The 19903-nt window shown below is 38.5% G+C and overlaps 2 protein-coding genes across 6 annotated transcripts in view; one reads left to right on the top strand and one right to left on the bottom strand.

Annotated features, from left to right (window-relative positions):
• Positions 1-19903, top strand: part of CNDP2 (carnosine dipeptidase 2) — a 350882-nt gene that overhangs the window by 162945 nt on the left and 168034 nt on the right. The window lies entirely within an intron of this gene.
• The window catches only part of FBXO15 (F-box protein 15), a 32199-nt gene that overhangs the window by 11026 nt on the left and 1270 nt on the right, over positions 1-19903 (bottom strand). The window contains exons 2-9 of one of the 5 annotated variants that reach the window (XR_011323933.1): positions 17130-17249; positions 15104-15208; positions 11220-11462; positions 10737-10946; positions 8688-8817; positions 6214-6296; positions 4855-5000; positions 35-102 (exon numbers count right to left, since the gene is read on the bottom strand). Coding sequence is in view for 4 of the 5 variants with exons in the window: in XM_069778860.1 (XP_069634961.1) it covers positions 4855-5000; positions 6214-6296; positions 8688-8817; positions 10737-10946; positions 11220-11462; positions 15104-15208; positions 17130-17249; positions 17614-17663 (1087 nt within the window). In the remaining variant the exon portion in view is untranslated. Of the gene's footprint in view, positions 1-34; positions 103-4854; positions 5001-6213; positions 6297-8687; positions 8818-10736; positions 10947-11219; positions 11463-15103; positions 15209-15344; positions 17105-17129; positions 17250-17613; positions 18332-19903 lie in introns of those variants that run through there. The other 4 variants (XM_069778860.1, XM_069778859.1, XM_069778862.1 and 1 more) reach the window with 4 other exon arrangements.

Below are 19903 nucleotides of genomic sequence, written 5' to 3'. Positions count from 1 at the left end.
TCACTCACAAGCAGGGAGTCCAAAGAATACTTACTGTGTGGCGGAAGCATCCCAAAAAATGACAGAGGACAGAATCAGCAGGTTTTTCAGCACAGACACTGTCTGGAATAGGAGTGTGAATACAGTGAAACCAACATGACTATGCCCAGGAAATATTTAGTATGGTTGAAGGAAAATGCATCACTACAGACAGTGATACCCACTGTCCTTGCACTGAAGTCCCAGGGAACTCACTGAAGAAAATGTAAGCAGAATTCACTTTCAAGATCCAGCTCAAAGTGCAAAAAAGGCTATTAAGTTGCCTTTATGGTTCAGTACCCAAATGGTTCAGTTCCAAACCTCAGTTGCCTTTATGGTTCAGTACCCAAATGGTTCAGTTCCAAACCTCAGTAAATCAAATCCAACGACAGGATTTCATTCAAGATAAAACTATTTTAGATAAATAGTCAAGCTTTACTGAGTGAACATTGAAAGCCTGCATTTAAAGTTGAGCTTTTTTTATACAAGAGACTTTAAACAATATCAGTCAACAATCATTTTTCCCAAAGGACTATTCAGTTATCTGCAATTCAAATTTGAATGCAAGCAGCTATTCCTCTTGCTCATTCAAAACAAATGAAAAATTTAATGGAATAAAAACAGATTGAAAATAAGCATACTGCTAATAAATTAATGAAGCCCAGAACATCACTACTATTGCATGGCATTTAACACAAACTGCTGCATTGCTAGAGGGGTCACCTGGCTAAGGTGTAAATTATAAATCCCCTATTGCAGTTACTTCTTAACTTTAAGCCAGAATGGAAATAGGTGACACAGATCAGGAACCTGAAGGCTAATTATTCATGGGTTAGTTAATCCAGTCTTTATAATTTATTTTTTTTTAAATATAAAAGCTCCATTGCAGTCCTCATATCCAGCAGAAAGAAAAAGCATGCCTAGAAATTAGCAAGAAGCTGAAGTGTTAAGTACTGAAATCTCCCCTTCCTCATCCCAGTCAGATGAGAACAGGAAATTAAAGGGCAGACCAAGCTATATTAAACACACCAAGGAAAACATAGAGGAAGCAAACTCATCTAGAATTTGTTTCATTGTCCCCTTATAGTATCTACTGTCCAGGATTTATGCAAGACACGTATAGCAGCAAAGCAGCCCTTTAATCAGTATAGGTTATAGGGAACAAGTATTTCCAAATAAAGGGAATACCAATATAGAGAACAGATATCATGTAGACAAACCTCAGGGGAAAGAAACAAATAGCCCAATAGTTCAAAGGCACTTATTTTAGCTAAAAGCCAAGCAAGTTTGTTTTGCTAACCGAGCCTTTGTTGCAAGTTATAATTTGATTGTTATTTTCACAGGGAAGGCTGTACTTAACACTAATTCTGGTGGCAACAACCAGGCTTACCATGCTGAAATGGTCATTTTCAAGGTCAAGCTAAAACATTTCAAATACATGATGTGATATTTTACAAACAAATCTGAAAAGTGCTCTAAACACACAAAAATCACCCCATTATGTTTTGCAAGCACAATGCACCAACTTACATCAACAAGGAATAATACTGAAAAGCCAAAGCTTAGACTACCATATGGTTACAAAGCTATGCTTAAAAGTTGAAAGCCTAAGTAAATACATTTCACGAATGTTTAATAAAAAGCTAGTATTCATGGCTTCTATGCAAAAAGCCTGTCACAGCTTCCTGAAAACAAGAAGTTTTCTAATACTTTCAGTTCACCCTACAGTATCTGTCAACAAGACCATATTACCAATTCTGTTTAAATGGAAGGAAGCATAAAATAAAATGCTAAACCCCAGCCAAAACAAAGTGGCAAAACAGCTAGTTACTGCAGTGCAAGTATTAATAACAGAAAAAAAAGAGCTGAAGCCATATATACTCCATCCACTCGGTTCAATGAAGTGTGATAAAACTTTTTTAATTTAATGTTAAGAATTTTGCAGAAAGAATTGAAAACAGAGCAGCAAAATGAAGCACAATATTAATGAACAATAACAGAAAATAGGCAAAAATAAAACATGCCACCATTGACATGTCTGTGGTGGTGTGCTCCCCGAGCCGCAACCTGACCTGTATTTCCCATAACCCTGCTCAAGGGATAACCACCAGTGGTGGTCGTGATGGATGTGTCTGGTCGTGATGGCTGCATTCCGCTCAAAGCGGATTCAGGGGAAGATGGGTAACAACTCAATAGCCAAGGGCTAAATCTGAGCAATGCACCCACCTAACCACAGTGCTGGTCAATGTCCGACTCCAGCCAAATTTGGAAGAAGCTAACATCTGTAGTCGGTATGCAAATAGGACTGTAAATCAATCATCTTACTCCATAAATAGTGGACACCCCAGGGCCTGCTGAGCTCTGCACGGCAGCGGGCTGCGTGTCAGGATCTCCCCTTGAGTAGGGATGCCTCTCAAGGTTACTCCCCTAGGTTGTGAGATTCCTTGCCACAACAGATTCTTGGTAAGTGATTAACAGCATGCTAAACTTTGAAATCTCAGCTAAGTGATGTAAAAGATCAATGACACATATATAATCCTTTAGACGTAAACCATTGACCAAGTCTGGGACTAAGTCTGGATCCAGCCACACCTATACTCCCCTCTGAGAAGGAGTTTAGAATGCAAGGGGGGTCATTTCTGAACCTCATGACTCAATGGGAGGGTCTCCCTGACAGTTTTGTCTGACTCTGTCCTCTATGCGGTAAATATAAAGTGAATCTTGCCGTCAAATCTTGTTAAACCACTGTTGCATTTACTATCAAGCTTTGTTAAATCACTGCTTTATATCAATAAACATATTGCTACTTCTCTCTTACGAGTGAAGTGCGTCACTCCATCCGCGGCAGTGTCACATACATAATTTAAAATAAATCTGGATTGGGTAGAGAATTTTAAGAAGTAGCAAGACTTCTCAGTATGTCAGAGACCTCCATGCTTCAGAGCCCTCCCAGAGAATGGGACAAAGAGTATCATTAGAACAGAGCCTAAAAACAAAGCACAAACCATCAAATACAACCAGACTGGATACACCTACACTGTTGGCCACATTCAGAAACACCATGTTTACTAGAAAGGGCAAAGTGAACAACAAACTACCATGAAGGTATATGACAGCAGCCAGCCATAAACTGCCTCACTACATCATTTTTTAACACAAATTATGGAGGAAATCAAGCATTTTCCAAAAGGAATTATTGTGCAAGTACATGGAAGGGACTAGATGACAAACAAGCTTATTGCCTGCAGAATCATGGCTTCAGCTGGCTGATGTCCTGTGAGAGCAGAATCTAGCGGCTGTCACACAGCTGAAGGACACAAAACCGATACAGTTCAGAAAACACTCGTTATCATAAAACAGATTCTCTAACTAGCAAAGTGAGATGGCATCACAACTATAGCTCCTGGACACTTGCTACAATTTGCATAAACATCAGCTTAATCTTTAACATAAGTAGCATCTAAGTGGCAAAAAAATGATACCAACAAAGAAAGTATGCCAAATACTGCTTTCTCTTGTATAGCTGTATTGCTATGAGCATAAAATTTTCATTTTAGAAAACAAAACATGACATTCACCTAAAAAAAAACCAAAACAAGACCAAAAACCCAACCCTCTGGCCAATTGACAGAAGAAATTTTTTTTTTTCAGGTATAAAGAGGACTCCTGTATTGAACAACACCTCAGGAAAAATTTCTGTTGCTACATGGATAGAATTTCACAGAAGTTTTACCCTAATAAGTATCCCTTTATTTCAAGCTTGGAGCTTTTCGGGAATCTGAAAACATGTTTCAAATTCAAAGGACTAGAACACTGCACACTGTGCACGAGGCTACAGTCTAAATGACAGCTCTTGGAGTAATGAAATACAAATTTAAAAAAAAAAAAAGTCATGGGTAAATTTGTTCTAACACTGTAAAAGCACTCAAGCCTGATAACAGTGCCCTCTACTGTTTTCATCAAAAACAGTATTTTCTGAAATCAACAGAAGGCTCAGTAGTAGTTACCAGAAAAATACTGGGGAGCAATAATTAATTTAGAGTTTTTAATTTTAATTGTTTAATTTTAAGTTTAGTATTTTAATCTGTTTCTGCTGACAGAAAGACAGCTGTGTAGCTATAGGCAGGGCTGTGCTGAAGTTAAAGTCAAATGAGAGATCACCAATGTATTTTGCAAAACCCTAGTAAGAATTATTAAGTTGGGCTGTACATGAACAACAAGGATAACCAATCATGTCTCATTAAAAGAAATGCTAAGAACTGAAAAAAGCAGCATAGTTAAAAACAATCCCTGAACTTATTACAGAATGAAAGGATGTCAAAACACACAACCTTAAGTTGACCTAAATAAAAGCTATGTATCTTAAAGTTCACAGTACCTTCTATAAATATATTTAAATATTTAATCTATCAATGCACCTGAATTATACTTGAGAAGAATTCTATGGAAATAGGTCTCCAAAATGTATGAGGACAAACTCACTCTCCCTTACAGTATACAAGTGGAAGGAACATCAACCTGCACCAAAAGCTCTGCCACTGCATTATTAACTCAGCACTGAACCAAACGAAAATATCCTGACAATCTGCAGAACTTATATCTCAGGCCTGACACTATGTCAATGTAATAGCAGGCAGACTTCATACCGTGCAAGCTTACAACACCACACAACGCACCATGCCGATACAAAGAAATCACACAACAGACAAAAAGATAGCTTACTCTTAAAAATCCATTGCAGTTTCTCCCCTTAAAACAGAGATACTGGATATAAGAGGGAAAACATAACAGCAGGGATCATTTTAAAAACAGATATTACTGTTCTGCCAACTATACCTTTTCTGCAAAAGAGGCTCTTGAATGTTCCACACAGGTAGGTGCAGCTTCCACCATGCATATCAAGATGTAGACTGTAGTCATGCAGTCCATATTCTGGGTCAACATCATCCAATACAGGTTTATTAGGTGGAAGGGCATATTGACTTTAAAAAAATAATAATAATAGAATTAAGCAAGGGGGAATGACTTAATAGAAAGATATAGTAAATAGCTCTACACTGAGACTATCACCTTCGGAGAGGTTATAAGAGGGGAAAAATTATTAGAAGATACAATCTTTCTTCTCTATTAATGCTTTTGAAAATCAAACATCTCTAGTTCACCATGCTTCTTTTAAGCTGTCTAATGCAGTGTCTAATACTTCTGATCAGCTATCCAGCTTAGCCAAAGGCAGAAAATATGGCAGTCAACTTTAAAAAGTACATCTGTTAAACTCCAAAATATGGACTTGTTTACGCAAAAAAAAAGCATCAGCTTATGAATCTAAAAGCCAACTAGCTATAGACTTCTCTGCAATACCAGTTATTGAATAATTTTGCCTGTGCCTAACCTAAAAGAGAAACAACTGCACACAAATGACCAGAAGAACCCAAATCCCAGAGGCAACTGAGAAGCTTCTACATCGGATCCTATTTGGTAGTGAGGAAGATTATGTTAAGTCTTAACCTTCTGTGTAAAAAGAGCCATACTAAGTTATAATGGGTACATAAGACTACCAGTAAATACAACAGTATCTGAGGAGAAAGCTGAGGGGGTGGGCTGGGGGGAAAGTAATTCCGCAAAGTCATCCTCTAAAGCTAAAACCCTCCATCTTTGTAAACAGTTTACAGTATATGAACAGGTATTATATTATACCCTGCAATATACACATATACTCAAATACTTCATAGGAAATCCAGCTAGTTTTTCAATAGGACTGAAAGATAAACGCAGGCACCTTACCAGTTTACTAGAATTTTTTTCTCCCCTCTTACACAGCTAAAGATTATTTTCCTACTTCCTAAGATGTCTCCCTCTTTTCTAGGTCTTTCAGATAGGAAGAGGGAATAAAAAGACTGCTTGTGAAAAGGGAGAAAGTATGGGCAGTGTATTTCTAACTTTCCCAATACAGCAAGCACTAGTACACTTGTATGACTACAATATCTCCTTAATAGCCTAACAATGGTAACATTTTAGGATGAAAATACTTCTACAGCTTTCTATATAGTTACGCATAACTGTTGTTTATATTAAGCAAGAATAGTTAATTACTGCCTAAATACAAACCTCTTACCAACAGCCAATTTTAACTGTAAAACTCAAAGCTTTATTCAAAAGGTTATCTTTATTACCCACAAAGGAGAAACCAAAACTTACACAGTAGCAGAACCCAAAGTGCTTCTCTCAAGAAGCTGATGATAATGAAGACTCGCCATAACAAAAGCAATTTCATTTTTCTCCTGAAAAGTTAATTAAAGTAGATTTATTTTCATCTGGAAATACATTTTTTCACAAGGTCTTCCTGAACATTAAAATTCATAGATAAGTGCTGCTGCTTATTACTCTGCCCGTTACTGTAATAATGTTAATAATAGCTTGCTTTAACACTTGGACCCCTGTAACTGCTACTGGTTTTTCACTAGAGTACAGAATACATGTAAAAGATCACAGAATTTATGTGTTGTGGGGAAAGGGAGGGAAACTAGCTATGCCAGGGCAAAAGTTATCAGCAGCAATCCATGAATTGTACTTCTCTAGCTTCTACTTACCACTTTAAACTGGATACCTAAGAGTCAAACAGGCCTTATTCCCAGCTACTAAACACCTAAGCATCAAGCTTTTTCATATGTAAAGAACTGTTTGCAAAGAGGGCTAACATCAGTGAGGAATACAGAGCTATTCAACAGAAATATTGAATTTCAAAGTAAAACCCCAGATGTCTTCACCAGATTACATACTCCTGGGAAAATGATAAGACATACCTTCTATAGGCCTATGTAGCTCAAAGAACACTTCAGAGCTCAGTGAGAGAACTAAACAGAGCCAAAGGTATCTATTTACTCCAAGAACACAGAATGATAGGATTTCAGCTTTTTGGTTTTTAAAAGAAAAATGCATTCTTAACTCTTACATTTGCAAACACATAAGTCAATGGCAAAATTATTCACTGCCGGCAGTCTATTACTGTCCTGAAAAGTGGGCAAGTATTGTTTTCATCTCTCTGGGTTACCAAACAGAAAATGACATCCCTTACTCCAACTTTTTTTTTTTTTTAGCTACTCCTGTACTTTTGTAGTGCAAAATTACAGCTATAAAAGATAAAATGACAGAGATTTATCAATCACATAAAGTCTCTCAGTCTTTCTCTATCAAAATACCAGAAGGCCCATATAACCTGTACTTGGCTGTCAAAACTACTAGCATCAACAATTTCTGTTACACAGCTAAGCTATGTGCGAAAAAACAAGATGTGTGGCATTTACGATTATTAAACCCATCTACAGTTAACTGCCTAATGTTACTCTGCTCACACAGAGCATAAGAACAGCTGTTCAGAAAAGTAAGCAGGAAAACTACACTAGAGTGAGGCACTCGATGCTTAACAACTTTGTGGAAATTCATTATGATTGAACTACTACCAGGTGCTGAAAAAATTCTCTTTCCAAGCATGGGAAGGGGTAAACCGCTAGCAGGACTATAGGAACAACACCACAGGGACAGCAATCTACTAAACTTCTGAAGATACGAAAGAAATGGCTGTTCGCTTATCGGAGATTTTCATAGATTGAGACAACCTGTAATAGGCTCACGCAGGTCAGCCAGTCTCAAGTTTTCTAGGAAATGGACACCTTTAAGTAAGAGCGAAACAAATATTCCTTCTGTGGTTTTAAATAATTCCTCTGGTGATTGTGCAGATTTAAGGTAGCAAGAGTTTCCAGCTGGAAATGATCACAGCTTAGAGCAAATGTTCACAGGCTCCCTGAGGCAAGTTCCTTGCCAGTGCCAAATAATATAAGTCTACATCATTAGCATGGCTGGGGGAGGAAGAAAGGGCTGCTACCTCTGAATTCAGTCCAAGAGCAGAACACCTGAGACAGGCTTCCATAGCACCTAATCGTATCCAACTTCAGGCAGACACCTAGGTCCCAGTGTATTCTGTGCAAAGACGCAGGTTCCTTTAGAGCAGAAGTCTACTTCAGATGTGCTGCCCTGCTCTCTAAAGACATTCATCTCTACACAGCCCACAGAGACTAACCCCTTAATTTGGACACTCAATACCAAGAACTGAATATCCCCAAAAGGGCATGGTTTACAGCATTCCTACTGCTGGAGCAGGATACAACTACCTGGTGACATAGATTAAAGGAAACAACGAGCAAAGTTGTCTCGTGAGAATTCATCACTTTGAGTGATAGGGACAGGGCAAGGCCTGAGTCAGGGGAAGAAGCACATCCCTCCTCAAACCATTCTATTTAAAATGTCTTTAGGATATCAAACTTTGGCATGTGAAGACTGCAAAATAAATACAACTGAACACAGAAATAAGATCAGTACAGTATCTAATATACTATGATACATAACTGTTCTTTTAATTAGAGGTGGATTTGTTGGGAAAAGTAGATACTCCTGTGACAGCTCTTTAGAATACAATAAATCATCAACTAGCTGTCCCTACCTGTATTTTCTTGTTGTTAGTTTAGATAAGATCTTTCAAAATCCAAAGAAAAAAAGGAAGATGAAAAAAAAAGAAAAACCGAAAACTCAAAAAACTCCCCAAACCCCAAAATACAAGGCAAAAGGATCTGTTTCTTCAAGTCATAATCAAGTATTGAAACAAAATGTTATCCTACCTTCCAAAGTCCTACTAAGAGTCCTGGATTCAGACTGAAGAGCTGGACAAGCTTATCAGCACCAAGTGCTACACTACTTTCAGTCAGGTTAGCAAGATGGTATTCAGCAATTAAGGAACGTCGACGAGGTCTTTGAAAAGAACACACAGAATGTAGCAACAAGACTATGTGTCCTTGTTTATGTAGGAGTTCAGCCTAATTTCATTTTTAACTCTGAAGTCTGACCAACAACACATGATGAAAACAGTTTTGAAAGCATTCAGCATGCACAGCCATAAACTTTACTTCTGAACAACTACAACATACTAGCAGGATCTCAACAGCTAACAAGAAAAGAAACAAAAGCCACCATAGGATGGCCTAATATACTACTTAAAAAAAGAAGAAAAACTTAGATGCTTGCCCAATATTTCAAAATAGCCACAGAATTACTTTATAATTTGTTCTTAATACTATGTTGGTACTAGATGGAGTCACTGAACGTTTGTCAGTATGAAGCAAGCTACTAAGAAGGTAAATTCTTCCTCCACAGAAGCAAAATTCCAAGGAAAGGATCAAGCTGTACATACAATAAATTAAAAGCTTCTGTTAGAGGAAGCTTTCCTTTTTTAGGAAATTACTTCTAGATTTTGCCTGTAATTAAAGTGATTTAGCTCCATAACACCCTTCAACTAAAGCTCATACTTCACAGGCGTTCTTATCAGCAAATGATGCATAAAAAAGAGCAGAAAGCGGAGTTTGCGTTACCTGTTCAGAATGGAGAAATAACTCCTTCTAAAACCCTTCACAGACTTAGGCTCTTCTATTCAAAACTGTTCCTAGATTTCCCAATAGTATCGCAGTAGTATCACCTACCACTACACACTACTAGGAAGACAGCAACCAACAGGAACTTTGTCACATTACCTTGAACAGTAAAATTTGGGGCAGGGATGGGACATCAACCCTTTCCATCTTTAAGTCAATCAGGCCGGTATAAATACAGGGACTTTCCCAAAGTCCCTGCACTAGCTCCTTATAGTCTTAACATTCTGATTAACATTCTGATATTTGTGAAATCATGACCTTCATGTATATTCACAAGCTCTAACAGCTTATGACTCTGTGAAATAAATACACTAAATGCCTGCAAGTTTTCTTCTACTATTTTCTACATATGAATCATCATCTTGGTAAAATAACTACATTTCCCACACAATTTGACTGCAAGACTTTGTTTAGCTGACTTTACACAAAAGGTTTCTTTTGATTGATTTTTTTTTTTTTTAGGCAAATACTTCGCTTCTGCTTGAGGAACCGTGGTTTTTGTATGTGAACAACAATTCTCTCTTTTCAGAGCTCTACTGCTAGGGGTTTTGCATAAGAAGCAAGTAGCTGATACTGCATATACTAAAACAACACAGAAGACACAGATGTGGAAAACTCCTTGACAGCTACCAAATACATACCTACCTCAAATACATACTTTTAATTTAAACAACTTTTCTCAGAATATAATGCCAGAAAAATATTGTACACACTTAAGTTACAAAACAACTGCCATCCCAAATTGTGCTTTTTTTATATGCATGTACTTGCACAAGCAGCCAAATACCAAGGTCCCTAAATTCACATACACACTTATCAGACAGAAAAAAAATAAATGCTATTAACATAGATTACCTGATTGTAGCCACATAAACATTGAAGAACTGTTCCAATCCAAATGTCTCACATTAAATTCTCCTAGATGTACATGTTTGTTTCATGCTCATTTGTATCTATACCTTAGATTCAGCTTTCCAAGGCAGGACCTATCAGTCTCTATCTTACATGCCAGTAGCTACATTAACCTACGAATTAGCGTCATAGCTCACTGGATTATATCTGCTTCTTGCTAAAAAGCTCTACCAATGAAGAGAAGGACATAGGCTTTGGAAGAAATACTACATAGAGGCTTTCTAAGAAAGAACGAACTTGTTAAGCCACACCAAGGTCAGACTGTTCCTACAGACACATTATCAACCAGTTACACCAAAAACCCCTCAAAAATCCTATGTTAAAACTCACCCATTCTTGCTGGGAGCTTGGCTTTGGTCAGGAAGCAATGGTATAACTCCAAATAGTTTTAGGGTTGACAGGCTATCTAAGCATGGCCAATTTGTACTATACCAAAGTATAGTAACAGATGTGTCCTTAAATGATAGCTTTGCCTTCTCCGTTATGTGTTCCTTTCCATTTTTGTCCTTTAGAACAATCATCCAACTCAAGCCAGAGGCTCTGTTATTTAGGAATCGAGAGGGGAGAGGGGTGTTTAAAAAAAAGATTTTCAAGGTGACAAAATTTAAACTATGCTTCCAACAGAATTTTTAAATTTCTACTAACTGCTACTTATGTTTCTCAGCCTAGGTCATTTATAGGCTATCATCGTATCTTCCCATTATGATATATATTTTATAGCTCTATTTCCATATCCCCCCAGCATTTCCAAAGCCATTAATATTCTGTACATTGTTTTCAAGTAAACATCTTCTGTAACAAGGCATTGCTTACTTCATAGCTTCTTTGTTTTTACATGGAAGACCTGTATAAGGATCTACAGGTTTAACAAGTCGCATTACTCTCGTTTTGACAGCAGCTATTTGTTTGAAGATGTATTCTTTCTTCCAGTACCCAGGCTTTCTATCATGTAGAGCAGCACAGCCCAAGGAAACAGTTTCTGTTTGTTCAGACTTCATTTTCCAAATTGTCCTTTTTGGTTGAAAACAAATGGAATAGATTTTCAGCCAGATTCCACTGAAAATAAAAATAGAATAAAGAGGAAAACCACATAAATTTCAAGAATAGTTACTTAATTATTCTTATATGCATGTCTCAGCTACCACTGAGCATAATGTTAGCAGAAAAATAAAAAGTCCTAGATTATCAGCAAACTGGGTTTGATCTAAATCTAACTTTATAGAATACCAGAAACTGTAGCCTCCTAGATACTCATCAAGAAAATGCAAAGGCACAGTTGTACACTTTTCCCCATTTTGACCTTCCAACAGCTCATCTGAGGTCAGTTTCCCTGGTGCAAACATGAAGGCTCAGGAACCAAAAGATGCTAGATGTCAGCATTTCTCATGGGCTTACTAGATTATCTCAAAGAATATAGAATCTTTGAGTACATCTCTTGTTCTGGATTATACATACCAAATGAGATCCACTTACAACTTTCTGCTCTACCACAGGAAAAAAAAAAGTTATTCAGTTAATTCTTACAGTATGCCAGTAAGGTTGACAAACATCTCAACTACATATACAGAAAATGTTTGACTAGTGCTCTGTAAAGTAGGATCATCAGATATTGGGAACTTCCCACTGTTTTACGCCTCTCAATAGCACACTAGAGTATTTGGTTTTTTAAAAGCCTTTTTTCCCCTTATGCTACTACTTCCTTCACAGACACTCACAAAAGCAGATTTTAAAAAAAACAGCAAAACAAAACAGTACATATCAGAGAAAGCTATCATGAGGAAACAAAGAAAAGGTAAGTCTTGTCTGTCTTCCTGAAAACACAGGATCCAGGATGAAGCTCAGAAACAGCACAGGCATACTCAGCGACTTAAGTGAAAACCAATTAAGATTAATCAGTTACTTTTGAAGATTCCACCTCAAAACAATGATGCATCCTCCTCACACAAAATCAGCTAGTGGAAAAAGTGTTTTAATACCTCTTACCCAAACAAAGACAATCTGGACCCCTCAAGTTTCTCACACAGATACAGCTGAAAGCGGGGTGGAGGAGGACAATTAGAATCCCCTACGTTTGGTGGTGGTACCACCGTCATGTCAATCCCTTCTGCACTCTCTTTTGAAAAGCTCAGGGAAGAGATGTCTTTTTGAAGAGATCAAAGAAACATGCAACAGGAATGATGGGTTCACCTCTTTCCCGTGAGGAGAAAATATGAGATCACATTTCGCCCCCACAGTATCTCTAGGACAGTTCAGGGAATACTGAGTACAAGAAGTTACAAGAATTCAAACAACAATCTGTGAATAAACGTTTCCAGTAAGTTTTCTAATTTTAAAGTGCTAGCCACGCAGTCTACCTAACTGCATGAAAGAAAATTAATAGCAACAGAAATAAATTCTCAAGAGAAATTATCTACTGTTTATCAGCAAGATTACCTTTACCAGTCCTCGCTTATCCCCAGGCAAACTTACACTAATATGCTTTGTAATGCGTTTTTCCCCTCCTTAAAGCATTAAAGCATTCAAGGACTGAATCCATTCCACACTGCCTCCTATCTATGAAAACCACTCTCACTTCATCAGCTGCTGAGAATAAGTCCTCACACGCCGAGAGCCAGGCTCTTTGTTACTGATGCAAACGTACTCAGGAATTTTGCAAAAACCTTCCAGCCTGCTGCTCTGCAGATATATGTACAATCTCCCACTGCCATTTTTTGAGTCAAAGCTGTTTAAAACACAGACCCATAAACAGAGGAGAAAAAAAGGGGGGGACTTGGAATCACAAGCGTTTAGGGAGGTATCACTGCCCTTTCATCCTCAACTTCTGAAGAATTCAGGACAGACAAATGAAAGAGGCATCCAACAGGGAAGGACAAATTTGTCTCTTTCATAGCAGAGTACATGACACTTCTGCCTCAAAGTGTTAAGTATAATATTCATCTCAAGGCCTCTTATTGGACTTTGTTACAACAAGCCAATCCAACCCCTCACTGCTAACTTAAATGCCAGAAACAGACACGCACCATTGTCAGTCACCACTTGACCACAATGGCACAAAGATCTGGGCAAAGCAAAAAGATCTTCCCCTGTGCTCTGGCTTCTCACTTCCCCTTATACAAGCACCTTCTGCTGGAGATCAAAACCCTCAGGCTTTCAGACAGACCATCTATGTGAGCTTGCCACACTGCATGACAGGAAGGCTGGAATAATACCACATGAGGCATGTCAGTGCAGAACGGGGGGTCAGAAACATTTCCTTTCCTTCAACAGTTACATCGCAGACATCAGCGCCAAGGAACCATTAAAGCACAGACATTATTTGAAAAGCCCAAAGACAAAGCACTGCATTAGGCAGCACAGATATATCACGATGAAAGCCTGATGGTCCTGCTGCATCAAGGACAGCATCCTGTACATCCAGGACAGCAGAAATATCCTCAAAAAGATACTCTGCCTAAAAACCAAGATCAAATTTGTCACAGAGATACACAGGGACTTCAAGTAAAACTTCTGTTAATTCACCACAAGATTCAGGGACTCAAGAAGGTCCACGGAAATCCAGCAGGAAGAACTGACCTGGTCCCACTGAACCAGTCAGTCTCCTAGATAAGGGAAAGTATCTCTTCCTTGAATCCCACTTGTGCACATATAGTAATCTCCATCGACATTAGAAAATGGAAACAGACATTGTTGAGATGGAAACAGATGAATCAGCTTCCCTTGAACAGCCACAGTGATTTTATCCTACCTTACTATCCTGAAGTAGAAAATGCATATTAAGATATATAATCTGTGTCAACTACACAATTTTTATCTACATGCACCTGCTGACAGCCTCAAAAAATAAATCTGGATTATGGCCTTCCCTTTAAATTCATCAGTTCTAAAGGTGTCAATGCCACTGTTAACTGATCCACTGTACAAGTTCTGGCAAAAAAGTGAGAAATGGATGAATACCAGATGCAGCAACTTCCTATATAGGAAGACATTTTCTCATTTAAACAACACTAACGCAGCAGAATCCTAGGGAAAAAAAAAAGGATACCCAGATGTCCTAGTTATCACATACCAACCAGGGTCTCTCCTCTTGATCCTTTCACAAAATTATCATGATACTGGTAGGAGAAATTTGTGAACTCTGTATAAGCAATCACGTACAAAAAAAAAAAAGTGTCAGTATTTATCTTTGCCCCTTTTGTTTTCATTTAGAAGTCACCAGAATTTGACAGAAAGAGCAACAGATAAAACCCACTAGTGACTCACTTGACTAAATCAAGCCCTCTGCAAAAACCTGATGAAAGAACTAAATAAGTAGGACTTCAAAACTGTGAAAGCTATGACAATTCTACAAAGCCACTGGCTACACACCACTAAGAATTGCCTGAACCAAAAAGCCTGTGCAGGTGCATGTGAATGCAAACAAATATATGCAAATTTTACAACAAAATAAATGCTAATAGCAACATTTCAAAACACTGTATTTAGTTTTCGGCTCATAACTCCCATTAAACTTAACAGGGCTCGCACAGCTAGAATTCCACACAACACATTGTACTGTGAGCTATGCAGTACATTTTCAGCAGAGTAATTGCCAGTAGGTACATGCATCAGTGCTCTGGCATCAGTGAAACTAAATTAGAAAGACTCATAACTCAGGTAAACATGATTAAGGCTAGCACTTATGCTTCCCTCTTCCTTACTTGTCATTGGCCAGATGATAGAAGTGCTTATTCACACAACCAACAGACAACAGGGACACAGCATCCAAATAGGAAAATATCTTTATCAGCATTTCTGATGGCAGGCTGGAAGAAAGAGAAACACCATTAGACTTGCCTGCAAACTTCAGAAGTGACAATGGCAAAGAATTTAAATTCCAAACCAGAGCAGAACCAAAGAGATGGAAACTATCAGCTTGTAAATACACAAATCAGAACTCACCTGAAGAGTTAATTTGCAGAGTTTGGGTCCCGATTTGTCTCTCTGATATAAGACATTTGCTTAAAACAATTCACCACAACCTATTCAGGTGGCACAGCACAATTACATAAAAAGTTACGGGTTTGCATTTTCCTTAAACTTTGGTAACTTTAACCCAGTCTGACATGAAACTACCTCATTCAACTTCAGTTTCTCACTGCTTGTACCATGATTTTAACACTTAGTCCATAACCACCGGCATTTGCCAGTACTGTGTATACTCACTCTCCTCCTGACTGTGGAATCAGGTCTCAGGATGCACCAGGACAGAAATGTCCTAGTCAAACAGTGAGATCATGCTCCACCTCATCAAAATCTTCAAACCATCTGTGCTTAGGAGTCTCATTCAGTTTTCATTTATGTCAACAGAAAGATGTGAACTTCAAAATAAGAGCTGAGTGGCATCTTGAGAACATTAATGTTTCTGTGCATCTGTAAGGCTGCCTGAAATGCAGGTGCCAGCCTAATGCAAGCAGCACATCATAATTTGGACATGATCCACCATAATTTTTGTATTAACAGACAGAAACCTAATACCCTTTGAGTAGTACCTGGTAACTGCACAGAGTTTAAGAAAAGATGCATTTTATACTCCACTTTTTGGAACATGAGAGTACGGTAACATCAAAATCACCACTGAAAATATTAGCTGCTGTGAAAGTCCACACCTCAGCCATGTCTCTTGTCCATTTACCACTGTGTCACTGACAACACCTGCCCATTTATAATACTGTATTCCAGAAGCACACAGCTTTCACGCCTAGAATGACAGTAACACCAATAGTCCAAGGTTGGTATTAAAACTCAGAATTTTAATTGCACTAACATAGAGGCGACTGTGCCAAAGCTTGCACAGTTATTTTATGAAATAACTCAAACACTGTACGCCCAAAGCAGTTAGTGCATTTATTCCAGAGAGAATTTAGAAATGATCCCTCAAAAAGCTGCAAGTTAGCTAAAATAATATGCTTGATCCAGAATTCTCAACAGTAGTTTTTACAACTGTATTATTTTTTCTTTGAAGGAAGCTGAGAGAAGGGAATTTTTTTTTCTTTTTTCTCGTCTTTTACACCAAACTAACGGCATAAGGGACTGAACTGGCCATCCAATGGAAAACAGAGAAACAACTACACAGGAAGCTACAAAAAGTATAAACCAAAGCAAATTAATTAATCTTTCATGTAACATTTTTAGATTATTTTTTTTGGTAGAAATGTAACTAATTTTCAAAAAGAAAACAACTCATGATTACATTGAAAGGGCCCTTTCACTGTCAAACAGGAAGGGAAACATTTACCTTGTGGCAAACATTCATCAGCCACTTTATTCCTCCCGCCTCATCCTGCTCCACCATCCTAAGCCTCTCTACACAAAGCAACAAGCATCAAGAGAAACATCTGAAGTTTAACTCCCAGCTGGCTTTTATTGAAGTAATACAATAACAATTTTTGTTCTCAAGGAACAACACAGCCCATGACTTGCAAAGGAGTTGCTGAACACTTTGTATGACTTGGAAAACCTACATCCTCCATATGAACTTAGAAAGGGAGGTGAGGGAGAACCATACCAGAAAACTTTAGAAGGTCAACATAAGATCACAAAGTATGCCAGGAAAGCATACCTTTTCTTTTCGACCCAGAACATGTGATATGGAAATCTCCAAGGTATGAACATTACTGTAAGCAGTCAAAGATGGCTGATAGTCTGCAAGGGGTCTTCCACTCTTACTCCTAAAGACATACTCACCTCTCGATGCACAGATTAGGTTTCGGTTTTATGGAAGGTGTCAAATACAGACTTTTAATTCCAGCATTTACAGTTTCAGAACATGCCCCAGGCCTGGCAGCAAAGCTCCTTGACCTATTTCTAAAAAAGAAAAGCTCTGAGGAGTCACATCATCACAAAATGAAGTATGCATACCGTGCACACCTAGACACCACATCTCAACTGAGACAGGATTCAGGGAATATATCACATGGTAATTCATTATTACCAGTTCACAAATTTGAACAATTATCACCAGGTTAAAATACCTGACATCAGGAAGATGTCAGATTTAAACTCATAGGTGTCTCTCCTGTGATTAATCTCCCACAGTAGTCAGAAGGGAATAGTGTCACACCAGCAAATCAGTTTGAATCCAGTAGAGATCTATTAAGGTTAGACAGCTGCACCACTGTGGCCACCACAATCAAGCTCCAGATAGGCCCCTTCAGTAAGTAAAACTCACTGATTAATCTTCTGTTTTGCAGCATTACTCCAGGGACATTTTTGAGCCATCCAACTTTGCCAAGCTCCTAAGAGATACCAAATAAAACAGTACCTTGAAACTTTCTCAAAAACTGACAAGGCTCAAAAAGAATTCCCTTGACTACACAACAGAATCACATTTGAAACAAAGTTATAGTCTCATGTCAGATTTTCGCCTCCTAAAATACTTGCAAATGTGTGAGATAAGTGTTAGCATCAACAGGCAAGATGGGCATCAGTGTTTTTATTGCTCATTAACACACAACAATTTGGACAGAAATTACTCTCTTTTACTAAAGAAAGCAACTTTGCATATTTCTAACACAAATAAATTCTTACAATCCAACTGGCCACACATTTTTTCCAAGATTTCTGCTAATAAGAACTTTGTAAGCTGTAATTACAAATACTATCATTAAAGCATATAGAAATATTCAGATGGAGTTTTGGTCTTAATCAAATCCTTACATTTCATACCCACTGATGCCACCATGCAGGCAGAGCTCCCCATACACTCTATTAGTGATCGTTTGTATAGCCAGCTGACTTTCCAACACCTGGTCAACCCAGCTCTGGGTTTCTAAGTAACCAATCCGTGTTAGGGGAAAAAAAATATATATGTAATTTTGAAGTACATGGGTACCACATACATTTAATGCACACTCTTCTTAAGACTGGTTTATGCGCAAAGAAAAACAAAAAATGGGAGAAAAGTTGCCCAGCAGAGAAAGACCTGGGTGTGCTGTTTGACAGCCGGCTGAATATGAGCCAGCAGTGTGCCCAGGTGGCCAAGAAGGCCAATGGCATCCTGGCCTGTATCAGAAATAGCGTGGCCAGCAGGAGCAGGGAGGTGATTGTTCCCCTGTACTGGGCACTGGTGAGGCCGCACCTCGAGTACTGTGTTCAGTTTTGGGCCCCTCACTACAGGAAAGACATTGAGGTGCTGGAATGTGTCCAGAGGAGGGCAACCAAGCTGGTGAAGGGTCTGGAGAATGAGTCTTATGAGGAGCGGCTGAGGGAGCTGGGGCTGTTTAGTCTGGAGAAAAGGAGGCTGAGGGGAGACCTGATCGCTCTCTACAACTGCCTGAAAGGAGGTTGTAGCGAGGTGGGTGTTGGTCTCTTCCATCAGGTGGCTGGAAAGAGGACAAGAGGAAATGGCCTCAAGTTGAGGCAAGGGAGATTTAGGTTAGATGTTAGGAAAAATTTTTTTACTGAGAGGGTTGTCAAACATTGCAATGGGCTGCCCAGGGAAGTGGTTGAGTCACCATCCCTGGAGATATTAAAAAAGCGAGTGGACAGAGTACTTCAGGACATGGTTTAGTGGGCATGGTTCATGGTTGGACTCGATGATCTTGAAGGTCTTTTCCAACCTAAATGATTCTATGAGTCTATCATTTCAGCTTGCATGTCAATCACTGGTAGACTAACAAAATTAACAACTACAAAAAAAGTAACTGTATATCAAATACACCCTGAAGGTCAAGCAAATGTTTTACTCATGTATTATTATCAAGAAGTACACTTAGATGATGAGATTGTAACAAACTGCATTTTTCAAAAGCTATTAAAGGGATTTAGAGACACAAGTTGTGTTCAACAGCAGCAGAACTACCACTGCTGTATCCTTCTGGGCAGCACATCCCAGGCTATTCTGCCTGTATCTATGCTGAAAGCACAAAGATACCTAGTTTGGGCATACCCTACAGTGACATACCTACACAGACTCCAGGTACAGGAGTAATTCAGATCAGGAGCTGGGTCCTGGATTTTACAACACACTTTACCTGGTACAAGCATAACCTGCACTGCCTATATTCAGTCCTTCTTACTCTCTTTTTAACCACTCCATGCATCCCCCTTTTCTTCACCCCAGGAAAGAATTCCTGAAGTGAGAGAAATGGTGCCTACACATGCCTTGAAAACTTCGCCATAGTATCTACCACTTTTGTAAGCTTCGATTCAAAAAAAGTATTGAATTTTTGCATCTTCTAAACAAAAAATATTCTCAAGGTATGAAGAACAGCAAATCCATTGCATAAACTATTCTTCAAGTATTGCATGTGCTAAGATTTGAAATTAGTATTAACAAAATGCTTTTACACAGCACTGACAAAGCTTGCTTGCCCAAGTTAAAAACTGATGACAGCTGTTACTCCCCCTCTTTAGAGACTTCTAGTAACAACTGAGATGCTCTTGCTTAGAGGCACAACAACCTCAATTGCCATCTCATTAGCTTTCAACTTGTGCGACTCAGTTTTGTACCAGTATTT

This window comes from Haliaeetus albicilla, chromosome 3 (assembly GCF_947461875.1).
Source record: "Haliaeetus albicilla chromosome 3, bHalAlb1.1, whole genome shotgun sequence".
Taxonomy (NCBI): Eukaryota; Metazoa; Chordata; class Aves; order Accipitriformes; family Accipitridae; genus Haliaeetus; species Haliaeetus albicilla.
This window is presented reverse-complemented; position numbering and strand designations above follow the sequence as displayed.